The sequence below is a fragment of the Xenopus laevis genome, chromosome 4S (assembly GCF_017654675.1).
Source record: "Xenopus laevis strain J_2021 chromosome 4S, Xenopus_laevis_v10.1, whole genome shotgun sequence".
In the NCBI taxonomy this organism is placed as follows: Eukaryota; Metazoa; Chordata; class Amphibia; order Anura; family Pipidae; genus Xenopus; species Xenopus laevis.
Genome location: NC_054378.1, coordinates 77,767,249 through 77,786,688, shown reverse-complemented (window position 1 = coordinate 77,786,688; position 19,440 = coordinate 77,767,249). Strand labels below are relative to the sequence as shown.

General features: G+C 38.8%; 1 protein-coding gene across 4 annotated transcripts in view; it reads right to left on the bottom strand.

Moving 5' to 3' along the window:
- Positions 1–2,875: 2,875 nt before the first annotated feature.
- The window catches only part of rc3h1.S (ring finger and CCCH-type domains 1 S homeolog), a 50,909-nt gene continuing 34,344 nt past the window's right edge, over positions 2,876–19,440 (bottom strand). For 3 of the 4 annotated variants that reach the window (XM_018260934.2, XM_018260932.2, XM_018260935.2), the window contains 11 exons: positions 17,718–17,990; positions 16,918–17,126; positions 15,990–16,372; positions 13,444–13,614; positions 12,146–12,298; positions 9,396–9,606; positions 8,697–8,787; positions 7,835–7,943; positions 6,738–6,911; positions 5,751–5,857; positions 2,876–4,790 (listed from right to left, as the gene is read on the bottom strand). In XM_018260934.2, the coding sequence (XP_018116423.1) occupies positions 4,640–4,790; positions 5,751–5,857; positions 6,738–6,911; positions 7,835–7,943; positions 8,697–8,787; positions 9,396–9,606; positions 12,146–12,298; positions 13,444–13,614; positions 15,990–16,372; positions 16,918–17,126; positions 17,718–17,990 (2,032 nt within the window). In that variant the 3' untranslated portion in view covers positions 2,876–4,639. The remainder of the gene's footprint in view (positions 4,791–5,750; positions 5,858–6,737; positions 6,912–7,834; positions 7,944–8,696; positions 8,788–9,395; positions 9,607–12,145; positions 12,299–13,443; positions 13,615–15,989; positions 16,373–16,917; positions 17,127–17,717; positions 17,991–19,440) is intronic. The other variant, XM_018260936.2, reaches the window with a different exon arrangement.

Sequence of the window (19,440 nt, the reverse complement as noted above, 5' to 3'; positions counted from 1 at the left end):
ACTTATCACATGACATAAGACTTCTTCAGGCTGAAAACCGCTGTATGTGGACTTTCTTTCCAGTCATAGATCCTGGTAATATTGTAATTGCCTGCCAGTTAAAGGCTTCCCCACGTTTCTAGATTATTGAGTTATAACACCATTAGAAAACAGCAACTTCACAGAAGTTATTGGCTAAACAAATTCATCTGAATGCTTTTTCATTTTCTTTTTTTTTTTCTTCATTGTTTTGATGAGGCAGATGGTAAAAAGCAGGAATATTAATTTGATATCTGGATGGAAATGAAAACAATTATGTCAATCTAAAACAGAAGATAGGGTAGATTTTCATTACTAGGAGAGAAGCAAGAAGGCTTTGAAGTTTTTTTTTCCTGCTGTAGAAAATATAAACTTCAGAAGCAACCAAGCAGTTAACTTTGATACAAGTTGAAAATGAAGAGTATAATTTGCAAGTAGCATTTAAGTGCTTGAGAGAATAAGAGAAAGGGACACAAACATTGAACTCAAAAGTCAGCATCTGTAACAATTGGTTGCAAAACGTTTCTAATGCTCCATGCTACAGTTCTTGCTGTGATATATTTACAGTTACAGTACTCAGCAAGCAGCTGAATAGGGTAATCATTTGGGGGAGGGCTGCTCTGGGTATTAAATCTCTACTGTAAGCAAAGATCATCCCCAACAGTATTGTGCAGACTATTTCAACAGAAGAAATAAAATGCCTGCCATAAGAAGGAACAATGTTGTGCACATCACAACAGGTCTCACTAAATATGCAACACAGAATACAATGCCATGTGCTAAGGTTACGTAATGCACCAATCAGCTGCACAAGAAATCACACAGTTCCTGTTGGTTAGTGGATAGAACTTCCAGGGGGAAAAAGGAACAGCTATTTTAAGGTGGCCATAGATGCGATGTTGCCAAACGAGCGGATCTTTCCCCGATATGCCATTAACAGGCATGGCTATATCAGGGGGTAATCTGATTGTTTGGCCGTAATCTGATTGTTCGTGCCATGAGCTCCGGCGGGATCGGTCGGGTCAAAATCAAACCTGACAGATCGACCAAACCACCGATCTCCGCCGGACGAAAGATGTCGGCACACGCCACACACGATCCGAAAATCGTACGAATCCTCAATTCGTACGATTGGATCTGTGTGTCTATGGCCACCTTTAGCATTAGGATACAGTAAATAGCCTCTAAACAACTGACATGATGGCTAAGGTGTTAGAAACCTAGAAACACACTGGCCTATACAGCATTTCCTTTTTCAGAAGCGAATGTCAGTTTGACAGTTATAAATATAGCTTGCTACAACCTTCCATGGCTGTCATTGCTGCTGTCAAATCCTGCAGCATGAGAACTAAATCAAGCATGCAGCTTCAAGTGCATGGAATTCTAGGACAAACTCTATATGTTATCCTTGGACCATCTATCCAATGAACTAAGTTGAAATCTTTATTGATTGTGAAGCATGAGGTCTTTCAGTGCAGCATCTGTACTGGAAGACCTTTAGGCTTTTGCAGAGACTGACTATCAGTGGGTATCAGGGAGTAACACAGCGATACGCAGAGTACTATTTTACCCAAACACAGACTTATTTACTATACAAACTCTGAAATGTACCTTCAGGAGACATTAGAAAGTGAATATATCATCTACTGCATAGTAAATAGTGCCACAAAGCAGTCTAGTTAGAGATACTTTCACAAGGGATACATCCATTATGCCCACAGCTTTTAAAGTGGACCTGTCACCTACACATAAAAAGCTGTATAATGAAAGTCCTTTACAAATTAAATGAAACACAAATTTTTTTTATTAAAACATCCATACCTGTTATAAAGGTATTTAAATATATGAGTCAAATATTATCTGGCCCCCGCCTCCATGCCTGAGGCAGACAATTACTTTCACTTTCCATTCAGCACTTCCTACATATCACTGCACTTCTCGCATTGCCCCTTCCCTCCTCAGGCTCTATAATTATGTAGGGCAATGCTCATGGGCATTAGGTTCCCCATTCTGGAAGATTTTGGGGTGGTAAATTTATCTCAATAACAGTGGCACCTGTCTGCTTGCTGTGATAGTGTAATTTCAAGACTGATGTAAACAACATGTAAATAATAAATATAGTGTAAGTAAAGTTTATTTTGCTCAACTAACATGATAATAAAGAATTTGGAATTGTTTCTTAGGGTGACAGGTCCCTTTTAAAGTTGGCATTGCCCAAAATTTCCAATTTCATGAACCATCCTTTGTTCTAATCTGCAGATATTTCCCTAAAAAGTCTAAGAAAATGTTGACAAATGCAAAGTTGATGGAGATAAAGTGCCAACCAGGGCCAGAACTAGGGGTAGGCAGAAGAGGTAGCTGCCTAGGGCGCAACGATTGAGGGGCGCTGAGCAGCTGCCTCTTCTGCCTACATCTAGACCGGACGCACCTTATAGCCAGCTTGCCCGCTCCCCTTTCCATCACGCGCGCAACGTCAATGCGCACACACGCGTGTGATGTCACTGCGCATGCGCATAAAATGTTACAACCCATACGCGTGCAGCCACAGGAGAAGGAGTCGGCGAGTGTCGCCGCGCCACCGATCCACAGGAGAAGAAGGGGGCGAGCTGGCCGGCTGGGTTGCCTAGGGCGCCCGGCCGGCATGGCCCGCCTCTGGTGCCAACAGTTGCATTACAATGACCCATTGCTGTCAGAAGTTCCCTTTAGTTACTTCAGACCGTTTACAAACAGCTTCTCAGGAGAGAGGTAAAAACACCAACAAAAAAGATGCAAGGTCACCTCAGTGAATGTAACCAAATGGAGAAACAGAAAATGTAAGAGTACTAGCCCTTTGTCATCAGGAGAAATGATGAGAAGCTTTTATTGTGTCCTGCTGTCAAAATAAATGAATAAATTTTATATTATGCTTTGATTGCTAGTATGATTAAGATCTAGAGGCAAGAAAACTCTACATTATAAAGAAGAAAGACATTCCTGCACCAGCTGCACTCATCCAAAAAGAAAAAAAAGTAATTCTTAAAAATATTTTATATATGCATGCATATATCTATACACACACACACATATAATATAATCTATGGTCATTATTTAAATTAAAAAAAGAAAAGAAAAAAAAATAGAGTTAGCTTGAACCCCAAGCTAATATATGTAAATATCAAATGTGTGACCAGCAGGTCCGAAATGTTCAATTTAATTCAATGTGAAACAGTATATTAAACGCGGTGCCTCCTCTTGGCAATAAGGAAAATCAAACAGGTGCTTCTTTCCAAGCACCTTCAGTTTGGAAACCTCAACTGGTAGGCAATTGTGGGACCCAAAACCCATATTTTCACCTTGAAAGGTACGTATATCGTACAATTTTCTTTTAACTTCTTTCTTAATAGGATTCGTTGAACATAGCGCTGAGGCGGACACTGGCCCAACAGGCAATAGAGAGGAAAGAAATAATGGGGGGGGGGAGAAATAAAAAAACACTAAGAAATTACAAGAAACAAAATAATTAATTCTCGCTTTTAACCCACCATAACGATGTGGGAAGTTATTACATAGCCAATTTTGTTTAATCCTGCAGAGATAATGCAATAGAATAGCATCTATCTGCTTTAACGGTTGTGCTATGGGGCATGGAACTGTCTGAGGCTTCTCTTCTTCTAATGATGTTAGCTATGGAAAACGGTGGTAAGTGACAATAGAGTCTTTCATTTAGCTGCCATGCATGACCAGCCTCCTTTGAAACTGATAAAACCGAAATGTTCTCTGGTAACTAAGGTCAGGTAAATACCCAGAGGATGATGGGCTACAATTCCAGGTTGATTTGAATATACTCTTGCTATCAGCTTTGCAGAACAGGATGCAATTTTATTTATACAAAGAGAAGGGCGATTTTCCTAGATTAGTGTCTCAGCTTTATGAAAAGGTCAGAACAGGCCAAATATTCATATCTTTTTAGGTAGGTCTGGCTTGCATGGCTAAGTTACTGGCTATGTAATACCATCCAAATAAAACAAGAAAAAATAAATGTAATCTACAGCAATAAGATCGTACAATTAATCAAACAGAGTATATATATATATAATATCTTCCTTTTCGCCTTTAAAGCCTTGCATCCAAGGCATTCAAAGTTATTAAAATTAAGTTCATTCACAGAACAAAAACAACTAATCTTGAATTGCTTGCAGATACTGCTAATTTTCATCTGTGTCTTTTTAATATATATTTTGTATTCAGTATATTTTTTTATTAAAAAATGTGTTAACGTGAAAATATGTGCAGAGGTTGTTCTTTATAGTGGTGTTTTCAATGCACATTATATATGTAGACAGTCATGCTTTGGAGAAGAGGAGGAAGAGGAGCATGGTCACAGATTTTCTTCCTCCTAGACCCCCAAAAACGGGGTTTAGGTAAGTAATGCAAAATCATTGTCCACTTAAAAATCTTGACTTGCTCTGTCTTCTCCCTCCCTCCAAAAAAAAAAACAAAACAAAAAAACATAATACAAAATAGCTACTCCATTTGTTTTCTACCCACTAGACCAAAACACCTTCAATCAATATTTTTTAAAAAAAAAAAGAGGGGTGGTTAAGGGTGGTGTCAGGTACGTGGGTTAGATGGCCTTCACAGATTAAGGAGCAGCAGTGGAATTAACTCCAGATCTCAGCGGCTCACTCTTGTCCCCTCCGACTTGGGGATCTTCTGAAAGAGTTAAAGATGCTGTCTTGCCAGACAACAAAGTGATGTCCTGTGTCAGGCCGGATCCATTTGGCACCTCACTGCTGTATAAAGAAGTAAAATAAATAAGTACACACCTTAAAGGACAAAAGTTAAAGTTTACAACACAGTAAACCTGCAACAGATTAGCCCCTTCAATCAAACACAGTTTAAGAGTTACGTATTACATACAATAGGTATTTTGAAAATTAACAGTGCTGAAAGGTAGGCAAATTATGCAGCATAATGTTCTATTCTCGATGTCCATGGGAAATACAATGGCATACACGAACCACCAAACAAAAGCTGTCGGAACTGGCAAAAATGAAGCAAAGCATCAACAAGAAAAAGTGGTTAAAGCTGCTCATATCCTTACAGAAAAATTCTATAACATTTAGAAAAGGCATCCTCTGTATCATGCACTATTAAGTAAAAATTTTAATGTCTGTTAAACACAATTGTTTTTTACCAGTTGGTAGGCTTTAGGCTAGGGCCAGACACAAGCGGAGAATCTGCTGTCCTCCTTGTATTCTGAAGGCAGGGAGATTTCAGCGCGAAATGCAAAATGTCACATTTTGACACTAAAATCTCCCCTGCCTGCACCCAAGAGGAAACATTGTTTCCCATCAAAGGCAGACAGGAGAGGAGGAGCAGTGGGGGAGCGGATTCTCCACAGGCCAAGATCCGCAGGTGTCCAGCCACAGCCTTACTGATTCAATTCCATAGCTAAATACCCTTGGGTTGTACTATTTAATGATATTTTTCAGTGATTTTCTTTAGCTCAGCTGTACGACCAGGTACATTAAAACAAACTAATTTCAGACAACCTCAGCAATTGTACTTTTAAAAAATATATTAAAAGGTAAAGGTTACTGATTGTACACATTTGCTATTTAATATTTTATAATCATGTACACAAGAGCAAAACAAAGTAGAAATAGGGTCAACGACTCTATTTCTTACTTTATTAACAAAAAAAGTTTAGGTATAAGTCTATGCACAGTTCAAAATACAAACAAAATTACCTGAATGTTAGTGGGAGGTCGTGTGTCAGAACAGTTGGTGCCTCCAGTTGGCCGTTTTCTACTTTGATTGTTTCTGGTTTGTTTTTCATACTCAATGAATGGCTCTCCTTTAAACACATAGAATAGTGGTCATTTGGATTTAGATAAAGGTCAAGTCAACCCCGAAATAAAAAATGCCTAATAAAAGAAAACAACTTTCCAATATGCAATTATTAAAAATACTCAGGAATAGCAATACATATACAAATAAATTAAAACTATAGAAAATTTGCAATGAAGGTATATTGCATATTAAGTATTAGAATTAGGTTTTCTGTTATTAGGGGAAAATGTATTTGACATTTCCTTTAAAAAAAAAAAAAAAAAAAAGAATGAATGAATGGATGCATGGATGTTTGTTAGCAAATATGCTAAAAATAAGATCTTAAAAATAAGATGACAACATGTAGACAATGTAGTGTTCAGGTTGCAGACTTAAACAAAGTTATCACTACTACATGCTACAGATATATACAGATATATTTATTGGGGGCTTAATGTATAATTGATGCTTAATTTTATTTCTTTTGGGTTTTAAAAAACGTGGAGCTTTTTCAACCGTGTAAAACAATTTTCTAAACAAAGAGGAATTAGAAGATATCACTGGTGGCATGGCAAGGAGCCAGCTAAAATAGAACTGTACAGGCATACCTGCAGTAAGAATGACCCTTTACGTTTGTTAATTGCCTGTCCAAAAATAGCAAAACATATGCATGGACAAGCACATTGCACAATTCTACAATGAAAATTAATGTGTATATAGTGGAACCTCAATTTTACATACACCGATTTTTTGCATTTTGCACTTTTTTTGTGGTCCTGCCAGTATAAAATAAATTTCCCTGAATTTTACATTTTTTCTGGTCTGAAAAATGTAAAAGAGAGGATCTACTACAATTGATACTGTATTTCAGGTCAGTCAGGACTGCCTTTGACAATTAAACATACCAAGCCGAGTTCACGTGTTCTCTTCCCAATCTCCCGTTCCACTTGATGAAGTTCAAGGCTGAGCTGTTCACTGGACATCATGCTGGGCCACTTGGCTGGCGGTTGTGGTGGGGGTGGCTGCTGCTGGTTTCCATGAGAAGATGCCTCTCTCAATAGCATGCGGTTAGTAGCTACCTGTTTGCACATATCAAAATGCACATAGTACATGGCACGTTCTAACTCATAACCAAAACATAAATTGGCAATTGAAAAAAACATAATGGTTGGCAGGGTTGCATCCTCCTCTAAGTATATCTCACACATTAACTGAACACAAAATCCAAACTAAAGGTATCGTCATACATGTTAAAGGAACAGCAACAACAAAAAATTCAAGTGTTTTAAAGTAATTAATATAGATTATAATGTTATCCTGCACTTGTAAAACAGACCTCTTTGATTCAGAAATGCTACTATAGTTTACATAAATAAGCTGCTGTGTAGCCATGGGGGCAGCCATTCAAGTTGACAACAAAAGGCAAAAAGCCACAGGTTACATAGCCGATAACACATAAGCCCTGTAGTACAGAGCAGCTAGTTTATATAAAATATAGTAGCCTTTCAGAAGCAAACACACAACTTTTACCAGTGCAGGGCAACACTACATTGTATCTGCATTTCTTTGATACACTTGTGATGCCCTACATCTAGAACGAGAGCAATGGTTACATTTTGGAGAAGAAACGTCTTTTGCACGGAGCACCAGCTGGACACAATAACTTAAAAAAAAAAAAAAAAATTAAAATCAAGGAGACTTCAGGAACATATCAAAGACCGCACGCTTGAAGTGTTTTGTAGCTACCAGCCACTTTCTCAAAAATCATTTCATCTCAAAAGCTGTACATTTTGGAGAAACTTCTCTCTGCATTCAGTCAAAACGTAGAAGCTGGCTGTGTGGTAAAGCCTAAATTCTAATTTTGTTCTTAGCTGTCATAATCAGATTACCAACAAAAATTGCCTTAATGAAAAGAATGGACTACTTTTTCTTCAACGTATAAGAAAACACGTCCACGTTTCAGTTTCAAACAGATTAATTTAGCAATATATATAGCAAATACCTCCATGCCACGCATTTGTGTTTGCTGACTGATCTGCTGGTTCACTTGCTGCAATTCCATCCTGAGTTGTTCTCGTTCAGATGTTGGCAAAGGCTTGGATATCCTTTCCCTGTAACACATCACAATGCAGGAACATCATTTCTACGACAATTTTGAGTACGCAATAAAGGGCACCATACATACAGTGTGATTGTGTACGGCAAAATTGCCTACCTTAAAGAGGTTGTTCACCTTTGAGTTAACTTCAAGTATTATGTAGAGCACTAACAATGCCAATTGCTAAATGCTGCTTTTTAATGCACAACTGATGTTGCCATCAACCCATATTATTATTCAGTATATTGTACAGTAATATAATAAGCATACTGTGGTTGTGGCACAACTTATGGTAAAGCACTGTGTGTCTTTGTGTTTGCTTTATCCCACAACCACTTTTCTCGTGTCCTAAGGGACTTGATTTTATAGAAATAACAGTTTACTTTTTTAATCCACTTCACTTTTCCACCCTCCCCTTTTCTTCACTTGAGTATCAATTTTTCTGGTAATGCCTGTGTTGCTTACTTTGTGGAAATTGTTTGGTTGTGCTTTTATTTGACTGTAAATGCAAATGAAATGCTTTATGATATTATCTGAAACAGGAGAACAGGGGCAGCTAAGAGCATGTTGTCAAAGTCAGCAGATACTGAAAATACATCTGATGCTGGAGACAGGATACATTCTGCCAAGGAAGTTAGCATATTTACTGGAAACAAGAGTATATTTTACATAAGCACTTTTCTAATTACAATACTATCTTAAAGTAGAAGGGGGAGGGAGGTAAAAAGAAATAAATAAATAAAAAGTCTAACTAGGGTTGTCTTACCGCTCACTCAAATGTCCCTGAGAAGGAAGGTTTTGATGGGTTGGATATGATGGACCACTCAAGCCACTGTGACTGCTGTACAAGCTGTAATCTTGAAGGATAAATCAAGGTAATTTGAGTTAAATTATAGAATCTACCAGCAACTCAATTTGCAAATTTACAAATGAATTACACTTTGTCAAACTACTCAGTAGAAAATTTGCTTTATGAATTATGGCACATCAATACCTTTGCATACACTCCACTCCCTATGTGTAATGGAAATACTAAAAGTTCAATCAATATTTCTACTACAGAGCTTTGATATAAAGGCAACGTGAACAGCAGTAGTCACCAGACAGAGAGGGATGAAAAGACACAGACTATTAGCTGGAGGAGGCAGATACAGTGCAAAAGGAAGAAATCACTCCAGATCTATGATAAAAGAAGCTGCTCCACAAAAATGTTGCGCTTGCTGCGGATCACTATTAGTAACACTATAGTATGCCTATAATCATTTGTGCAGTTGCAACAAAAAACATACAGGGCTGACTTTTGACTGGCTGCGCCCTCAATTAAGGTGGGAGATGCCCATAGCCACTAAGGCATGCCCTCCTTTTGGGTTCTCAGAAGCAAGAGAATACAAATGTACAAGTAAAAATAAATGACATACACCAGTACATCAATGTAGCTTTACTTTTACAAAATGTAAACACACACCTGTAATATTAGATTTGGCAGCTCCTTGGGCTGCCATGGCCTGCTGCATTGGGACTGGTGGCTGGTAAAGAGCTTTTGATGTGCGGGAGATAGCCCCAAAGCGAGAAACGGTGGGTCGGTCTCCAAATGGGATTAGATCATCCTCACCAGGCTCTGCAGCTCTTCGATGAAGCTCAATGCGTTGGTCTCGTAGGGATTTGCCGTCAACATTCTTTAAAAAGAAAAGTACATTTCTGAAAAAAATGCTTGCCTTTAAACTTTTCCTGACCTTTCTTTATAACTTTCTAGCAGTTTGCATTGGCAGTGAATTAGTGGACTTAGCCTTTGAAAGCTACTACTGACTAGCATATCTAAATCTGTCATGGTCCATATATTTATAGTTACTTCCCAAGCCCTTCAGCAGAAGATTGATTTCTTTAAAAGACTGCCTTTCCCCTGTTTGTACTATGACTGCCACAGAACTGTCTTCTTGCCTCTCTTTTCCCAATGACAGAAAATAAACATTTGTACTACAAACTTGGCAAAAGGGTTGTTCACCTTCCAAACACCTTTTTCAGTTGAGTTGTTTTCAGATTGTTCACCATAAACAAAGGCTTTTTTCAATTGCTTTCCATCTTTGATTTTTTACCGTTTTCCCAAAATTTCAGTTTAAAGTTTAATGTTCCTGTCTCTAGTGTTTCAGTCTGGCAGCTCAGTGATCCAGGAGCATTCTGAACTGTTAAAATTTTCTACATTTAGTTGATACAATTAGTTGATACATTTTTCAGCAGCATCTGTGGAAAACAAGTGCAACTTTTGTAGAAATTTGAACGGCGGCCTTTAATGAAACTTGGGTATTCTGCTCAGCAGGGACAAAGATAACAAATGTATCAATTAAATATATCAATTTAGAACAGTAAAATCTGCAACCTTTCCTTCCCAGAGCTGCTTTTGAAGGTGAAAATTTAAACTTTACACTTCAATATAAGAAAAACAGTCACGAATAGAAAAAAGTCAATTTCTGGTGAATAATCTGAAAACAACTGAAACTAAAAATCCAAACCCTATTTTCGTTTCAGTTGTTTTTAGATTATTCACCAGAAATAGACTTTTTTTTTAATTGCTTTCAATTATCTTTATTTTTTTTTACAGTTTTTCCAAAATTAAAGTTTAAAGTTAATGCTCCGGTCTCAGTCTGGCAGTTTAGTAATTCAGGTGCAGATTCTGAACTATTACAATTTGCTTCATTAGTTGATACATTTCTCAGCAGCATCTGTAGAATATTAGCAACAACTTTATCAATAGAATTGTCTCAATAGCTGATACAGAGGGTTCTGCTCAGCAGGACTAAGGATAATAAATGTATCAATTTAAAACAGTTATAGTCCGCGACCCCCTCCAAGAGCTGCTTTAGAAAAACATAAAAAGGTAAAAAAAAATTATACTTCAATATTAGAAAAATGGTTACAAATACATTATAGAAAGTGATTGAAAAAAGTGTATCTTTCTGGTGAATGGAGACCAATCAAACTAAAGGCAAACAACTCCTTTAAATCTTTGTTACAAATTCTTGGTGCTTCCTGCCTAAGACATGGTTGTTGGGAGACCTCAAGGCTCAGTGGTTAATTCCTTACCTCTCAAAATGAATTTAATTTCACAGGCTTCAGCATTATGTTTATGATAACACAAAGATTTTATAGTACTATCTGTCCCTCCGCTGTATCTTTATAGATGTCAAAAGTCTAACAATATCTAATACACAGTTCTTAATATTCTATTGTATCTGATAAGTCTAAACATCTTCACGCTTAACTTAAACGCTCAGAGCTTGTGTGTTATTTTTGACTTGTTATTTGCAACATCCTAAGTCAGTGGCCTCCAACCAGTGATTTGTAAGCAAAATGTTGCTTCCCTACCCCTTGGATGTTGCTCCCACTGTCCCCAAAGCAGGTGCTTATTTTTAAAATCCTTGGCTTAGAGGCAAGTTTTGGTTGCATAAAAACAGGTGTACTGCCAAACAGAGCCTCTTAAAGGCTTTCAGTTCATACAGGGGATACTAAATAAGCCAATCACATTGAACCTTTTTCCTGCTTGTGTTGCGCTCCAACTTTTTTTTGAATGTGGCTCGTGGGTAAAAAATAAATAAAAAAAGGTTGGCAATCCCTGCTCTAAGTTGTCTTACTTTCAGCTACACAAGATTCACCTTACTGCAAATGCCACCAAGATCCCTTTTCACACCATCATATCACATGCATGGGATTTTTGTAGACATTTAAACACTACTACTACTACTACTACTACTTCTTAATAGCTCACTGCGTATGTGTTATTTTTACTTGGTGCTTTTAATTATGCAACACTGCCAGAGTTCAACTCACAAAAATCTCTTTTTTGTACACACATATCACATATTTTGCCTTGAAAATTTAACAACCATCTGGCCTTCCATTTTACCAACCAAAACCAAAGGTGTTCTTCACTCATTTTTTGCTACACCATTATACACAGGCTTTAAGTAAGAATGAGAAAAAAAAAAAATTACATATACACATACACATATATATATATATAAATAAAACACTGTTTTTATCACTTTCTTTTCATATAAATGTCCATAAGACTATTCAAGCATAATAAACGGAACAGATATAAGTGGCAGCAATTATGTGCCAAGTGGGCACACGAATAAAAAATAGCACAAAGTCTACTGGGTTTTACAAAATAACACAATGTATAAAACAAAATCCCAGCACCCAGTTCTGTCTACTTACAGCTACGTCCACACTCCCACCAGCTGAAAGATCTTTGGATTTGTTGTCTTTGGTTCCAATGTAGGAGCCGAATGTATCACAGGACCAGGGTGAATACTGACTGTAATCATTCCCTTTAAATTTTCCAGGTACTTTTAATTCTTCATCAAGGTACTGTGTAAATAAATGAGATAGAAAAAATTGGAGTCCTTAAAGGACAAGGAAAGGCAAAAAAGTAAAATCCCATTTTTACTTTCTTTAATGAAAAAGAAACCTATCTCCAATATACTTTAATTAAAAAATGTGTACCGTTTTTATAAGAAACCTGACTGTATGCAGTGAAATAATTCTCCCTTCATTTACTGCTGTGGATAGGAATGGTCAGATGGTCCCTAACTGCTGAGCAGGGAAACAATCATACTTATGAACAGCAGGGGGAGCCCCCGTCTTACTTCCCAGCCATGCAGAATTCAAGCAGCTTTGTTTATGACGATCCCTAAGCAGCCCAGACCACACTGAGCATGCGCAGGGTCAGGCTAAGATGTTTAACAAAGTTACAAGATGACAGCCCCCTGTGGCCAACTTTGAAAGCATAAATCATTTGTTTGATTAGGCTTGTTGTGCAGTAAGTTTATGTTTACTATACAAAATACAGCCTTTCTAGACTTATTCTATTTTAGACTTTCCTTGTCCTTTAATTAGATCTTCAAAGATCCTTGTGCCTACTGACTTATAGGTATGTTTTAAAAGCAGCCCTGTTTTATAAGCCTTGCCTAACTATTGTTCTTAAAAGAGTAGTGCAGCATAATTTTACTTTCAGTATGATGCAGACAAGAAATAGTAAAATGGCTGTCAAATGGACAGATAGGTCCATCAAAAAGATTTGAAATGATTCCAGAGCACTTTAATTACATAATTTTAATACAATGCAGTCCCTAAACACACATATATTTAAATAGTTGGCTCACTATATGGAAATGGTTTGATAGCACTGATGTAGACTGATGCAGCTATTTGTTGTGGTTTCTAATTTACAAACGTTTTTTTGTTGTGCTGCTCTAAAGATTGCATAACATATGGTACAGACTTTATTTTGGGCTAAAAATAAATGGTATCTTTAAAATTGGCCCTTTATTGGAACTCCCTATAGTAGCAGGGAAGTAGCCAATCACAGGCCTGCATTCACACATGCAAAGACAGGTTTCAGTTCCCTATCAGGTCAGCCTAGTTGCGGATTGGTTCCTATTCTACAGTGCAGTGATGATGTGGGGACTGTAAGTTGAAACACCTTATGATACTTTTCTGTCAAAGACTTTTACCTCATCTGGGTGGAAGCTGTGAGGCAAAGTGGGTGAGGGCGCAAAGGGTGGAGGGGAAATAACTTTTCTTTCTTCTAGCTGAGCCATGATCTCCTTGCGGCGTCTATGAAGTTCATCCAGGCTGGGGTGAGACTGTGCTGTGTGCTGAGGAGGCAAACGAATATATGGCTCCTGAAATTTAAGTAATTAAACACAGGCATCAAGAAACTTATTTGCATATGTATGGTATGTCACCATTTTCTTAGACCTTTTCTTGCCTCCTCACTGATAACACAAACATAAATAAATAGGAAAATATCTATTTAAAGGAGAATTCAATAAAAAACATGAACATACCTAGAATGAACTGTGTGTATAGCGTGCATTGCGTACTTTTTGTGGTACATTGTGCATTATATTCCTTTTACACTGTGGCCCCTGTATTGTTCATCCTTCTCCTCCAGTTACTTATAAGACTCTCTCACTCCTCTATCCAGTTTATCGTTATTCATATTCAAACTATTTGATATCTTTTCCTTGACAGAAACTTGGCTCTACAAAATGATATTGCCACTAAGGCTGCAAGATCTTCAACACCACTTCTTAAAAGTGACAAATAGGGGTTTCCTCTGGCTGTCATTTCAAAATAAATCCCTATACTTCTAGTCTACTTAATTTTTTTGATGTGCAAGCAGTTTAAAGGGATACTGTCATGGGAAAAAAAAAATTTTCAAAATAAATCAGTTAATAGTGCTGCTCCAGCAGAATTCTGCACTGAAATCCGTTTCTCAAAAGAGCAAACAGATTTTTTTATATTCAATTTTGAAAATCATGTGACTTGTGCTCTGATAAACTTCAATCACTCTTTACTGCAAGTTGGAGTGATATCACCCCCCTCCCTCTCCCCCAGCAGCCAAACAAAAGAACAATGGGAAGGTAACCAGATAGCAGCTCCCTAACACAAGATAACAACTGCTTGGTAGATCTAAGAACAGCACTTAACAGTAAAAACCCATGTCTCACTGAGACACATTGTTAAATTGAGAAGGAAAAACAGCAGCCTGCCAGAAAGCATTTCTCTTCTAAAGTGCAGGCACAAGTCACATGACATGGGGCAGCTGGGAAATTTACAAAATGTCTAGCCCCATGTCAGATTTCAAAACTGAATATAAAAAAACCTGTTTGCACTTTTGAGAAATGGATTTCAGTGCAGAATTCTGCTGGAGTAGCACTATTAACTGATGCGTTTTCAAAAAAACATGTTTTCCAATGACAGGATCCCTTTAAATATTCCTCCCTCGCACTGTAGGTGTGGCGATTATTTAAAGACCAAATGCTACCTCTTCCTCTGGCTTCAAAATCTTGTTCTTTTTCCTTCTTTGCACTGAAAACCCTACAATCTCCTAGGTGTTTTCAACTCCGATGCTGATGAATCCTCACAACTTAGACCTTCCTTTAACTCACAAAATCTGACTTTCTACTTCTAACAATAGCAGTTTCCTTTTTCCAGACCACTATCTTGTTGACTTTTCCATTTCACCTTAACTTTCCACCACTGTCAGAATACCTGCCCTTTTGACCCATCAACTAGATTCCTACTGATCAACTTAATTTTTTTCTTTACAATTGACTCATATAAACCTTTACAAATCCAGCACCCACACATCCTTACCACAAAAATACTTTCTCCCGCCTAAGCCCCCTTCTTCCTGAACTGAGTGTTCTGATACTGAAGCACTACTCGTTGTCTTTGCTCGCAACTTGTTCAAGCAACTCCATGCCCTTTTAAATGTGCTGCAGTTCTACACTTAAACAGCTCAACTACAATAAACTACTGTTCCATGTTTCTTCTGGAATCTAAAATGCATACTGTTGAAGTTATGAAGTCTGGTTTTAGACATGTGCAAACAACTGATCCCTACAGATCACCTTTCTATTCTCCTCAATGCTAAACTCACAAATTACGTCTTGAACATTGGATTATGACTTCGACCTTATAACTTGTAATCAAGTGGCTATATAGATGTTTATATTGTAAAACAATACATCCTCATTATATGTGTAATGGCAAGACATCACAAAGACTCTGAGCATGCAATACTGGGGCTCTTAAAGCACATTATGAGTAGTAAGAAGCAACAACTTGGCTATGGAGAACTATTGTGCTTTTAATATATTAAAACTGTATATATTTGTATAAAAAATTTAAAATGTGTGAATGAAGCACATTGTAATGGCAATATATTAGACCACTATATCATCAGTGTTGCATTTTACGTTAGTCATAGTTTAAATACCTTACCTAATCTTAGTTGCTGACTAGTGGTAAGTGACATTTTTCAACAGGTGAATAGACACCTAAAGATGCCAATGCGTGAAAAAACAGACATTTCTCACCCATAGACTTTAATGCATTTGCCAAATTTTTTGCAATTTCGCACATTTTCACTGAAGCGAAACGGGTCAGATGCGCCCCTCACTATTGTTGACCTTGAGCACTTTTTCTCATGATGTGTAATCTTGCATATACTCAAAGTTAAATTCACGAAGCGGGATATTACACTTACCCTATGATATGAAGGCCTGACCTGTCCTGGATGTGTATAATAACCTTCAATTCCCTGGTATCTCTCTCTGGATTCAGGAACATAAGGTGAGGCAGCAGATGGAGGCATTTCCAGAGGCACCGGACTGGCGCGAACCATGTCCTCCCTTTGGTAAGGTGGTGCATTTGAGGGATAAGCACGACGGTTGTCATAATGTGGCTGGTACTGGGTGGGTACCATTGCCTGGTACTGCTGAGTGGGGGTGCCATACTGTGTGCTGACAACTCTGTCCTGCAAGTATGGGGTATAGTGGTCGAGGTAGGCGTTGGCTGGTTCAGTGGCAGCAGGAGGTGGTCTGACAAAGCGTGAAACACATTGGGAAGATTGAGGGGGGTAATAGACACCTAAAAGTTAAAGTAAATATTGTGAGAACTTGCCCAGAAATTTATTAACAAAATCAGTTATGATATACATTGAAGGCCACTAAGATTTCCATTTGGTCTTACGACTACAGCCAGTAAGTTAAATGTTGCTTGTGTGATACTGTGATTTGGAGTTAAGGCCAACAATCTGTGAGGCATGTGGTCAGCATAAAGTGTATGACACATCACAACCAACAGACAGCCAAGCTGTGCTCACTACAAACACCTACATTTTATCTTGAGTGTCAAACATCAGGGACTGGTAATACAAGCTGGATTAAATCCCAAAATATTGGTCTCTAGTTTCACAAGTCACTGTCCAGGGGTGTTTCGGGTCCCCGCCGCCCGGCCTCACATCTGGCACATACCATTTCAAGCACCGGAGCGGGTATAAGGGGGGGGGTGCATCGCTAGTGCGCAGAGAGCGGAATTGAGGGCTCCTAATATTATATCTAACATGCAGAGAGAGAAAGTTCTGTTTTAATTTATTAAGAGACTATTTATTTAGGGAGTCAGGCATCACTTACCTTGTGCATAGGGAGCTGCATCAAATGGGGGTCCACCTACCCGACATTCTTGGTAAAATGTATCAGCTGGAGGAGGGGCATATATCTGTGAACCTCGTGGCACCATTTGGATCTGCTTGGAAACCGGCAAATCGCTGGAGAGACGCGAAGCAGCGGGATGAGAGTTGATAGGCAAAGCAGACATAGATGTCTTGGAGACCGAATCATGCCTGGTCAAAAATTTATTATATAACATTAGGATAAAGGCACCACAGAAATATTCCAAAAGAGTCCAAAGAGAGAAAAGTGAAATGTGAAGGTAAAAAAAAAACCCAGTAATTTGGCAACCACAAACCTCAATGAATGAGTAACGTTTTGAAAAAGTGCTGCATCGAATGTAATGGGTTTGGTGGATAATTGTTTGCAGTTTTACTTATGGGGTTCTCTTGAACTTTAAGCAACATAATTAAAACATGCTATCCATCCACCAAATATATATTCTCACATAATCTGAATGAAAATAATTCTGAGGATGTTTAATGACACACAAAATTAAAATGTATCTATTGTGGAGTGCTCAAACCCTTTGTTGTACACCCGAGGGGGGGTGTCAGGTGCTTTAACTGGATGACATTTAGCTGCCCATCAGGTATTGCATTCAATATGAAGTAAAACCAGTAGCACACTGATAAAATTGAAAGGTGAATCCGTATTTAGCCCATGTGCATACAAATTAAGGGCAACATTTCGGGTTCCTTTATCAAGACAAACAAAATGAAAAGACCAAAAAATTAAAAAAAAAAAAATCCAGAGATTCTTACAGTTCTGGGGGAGATCCAGGTGCACTGCTGCTTAAGTGATCCAATTTTACTGGTTTCAGTACTGACTCAAAGCTAGAATCTGTACTCCTTGAGATGAGCTGTGTCACTGAGCTTCCTGGCATGATGCCGTTGGGAAGCCCACTAGGCTTTCGGGGTGGTAAGTCCATAGGACCTTCATCAGGTACTCCTATAGGTAGTCCAACCTCATTTAACTGACCAAGTGAAGCACTGAGTGGCCGTCTTGGAACTAAACGTTTGTTCATTTTTCGAAACCTATTAAACAAGATCAGGAAAATAAGTCTTAATGAATAAACAACTGATTGACTGCGAGATGACATATGCACATGCTTTGGTCCTCCCGGGTCATTCAGCTATTTTGGGCATAAATTCTCCAGCATTTAAAGGACCAGTAAATTTTTTTTTTTACAAAAATTTGTTAGTACACAACGAAAAAATAACACCAAGACAAATTAAACTTTAAAATTGCAAAGCCTTTATTAAGAAATAACTTACAGAAACTCCACTTCCTGTCCTCTACAGAAAAGGCGATAGGGCGACCATCCATCCTGCAGTGCTCGATTTCTCCTCCCTGGCTATTCACCGACAGCGTGTCCTCTGCCCCAGTCTCCTTCTCCAGCTCTTCTTCATTCTCCTTCATCCAGCAGTAGTAGGAAGCAATGTTGGCGGGCTCCACAAGAGGTGCAGGAAGTAGAGGAGGGCAGCGCATCCATTCCAGCCTGGCCAAACCGGTGCCGATACACAGCGAGCTTTACTCAGCCCCTTTACCAGGGAGACACAACAAACTTTACTCAGCCCCCCGTTACTTGTTTATTTGCGGCTGCGTTGGACCACTGCACTGTTATTCAGCTTGTTGGAAGATTTTGGGGCTAGACACTGCTCCAGGGGCTGCTGGGCTTAGTCCTGAAGTCAGACGCGTCTGCAAGTCTGAGCCGGGAATTCCGCAGCACTAAATGAGACAAGGAGACAGTCGTCCTTTTATTACCCCATTACTTCTATTAGACTTTCACCTGTTTGTCCTATAAACAGAAAAACATTGGGTGCCAGATCGGCAGAAGATCTGTGGCAAGGTGCTGTTGCCAGTGAGCGGGATACTAAATGCCGGTTAGACTGTCTGCGGTGCAAATGGTGCAGGCGCAAACAGTCCTTGTAACTTGGTTTGAGGGATGCCCGGGGCGAGACACAGGCTGGTATAGTAGGGGTTTAGTAGGGCAGCGCATCCATTCCAGCCTGGCCGAACCATATAAATCCATGGCTCTGTGGAACAGCTGTGTACGGTCGCTGGTACATCCCTCGCAATATGTGCATCTTCCTCCTCCAGTGCGCGCAATTGATCAGAAGCAAATAAATCCTTGTTTGCTGTTCTTCTGCTGATCTGACACCCAATGTTTTTCAAACAGGTGAAAGTCTACTAGAAGTAATGGGGTAATAAAAGGACGACTGTCTCCTTGTCTCATTTAGTGCTGCGGAATTCCCACTCCCCGGTTCAGACTTGCAGACGCGTCTGACTTCAGGACTAAGCCCAGCAGCCCCCAGAGAAGTGTCCAGCCCCAAAATCTTCCAACAAGCTGAATGACAGTGCAGTGGTCCAACACAGTGGCACCTAAACAAGTATCGGGGGCTGAGTAAAGTTCATTGTGTTTCCCTGGTAAAGGGGCTGAGTAAAGCTCGCTGTGTATCGGCACCGGTTCGGCCAGGCTGGAAT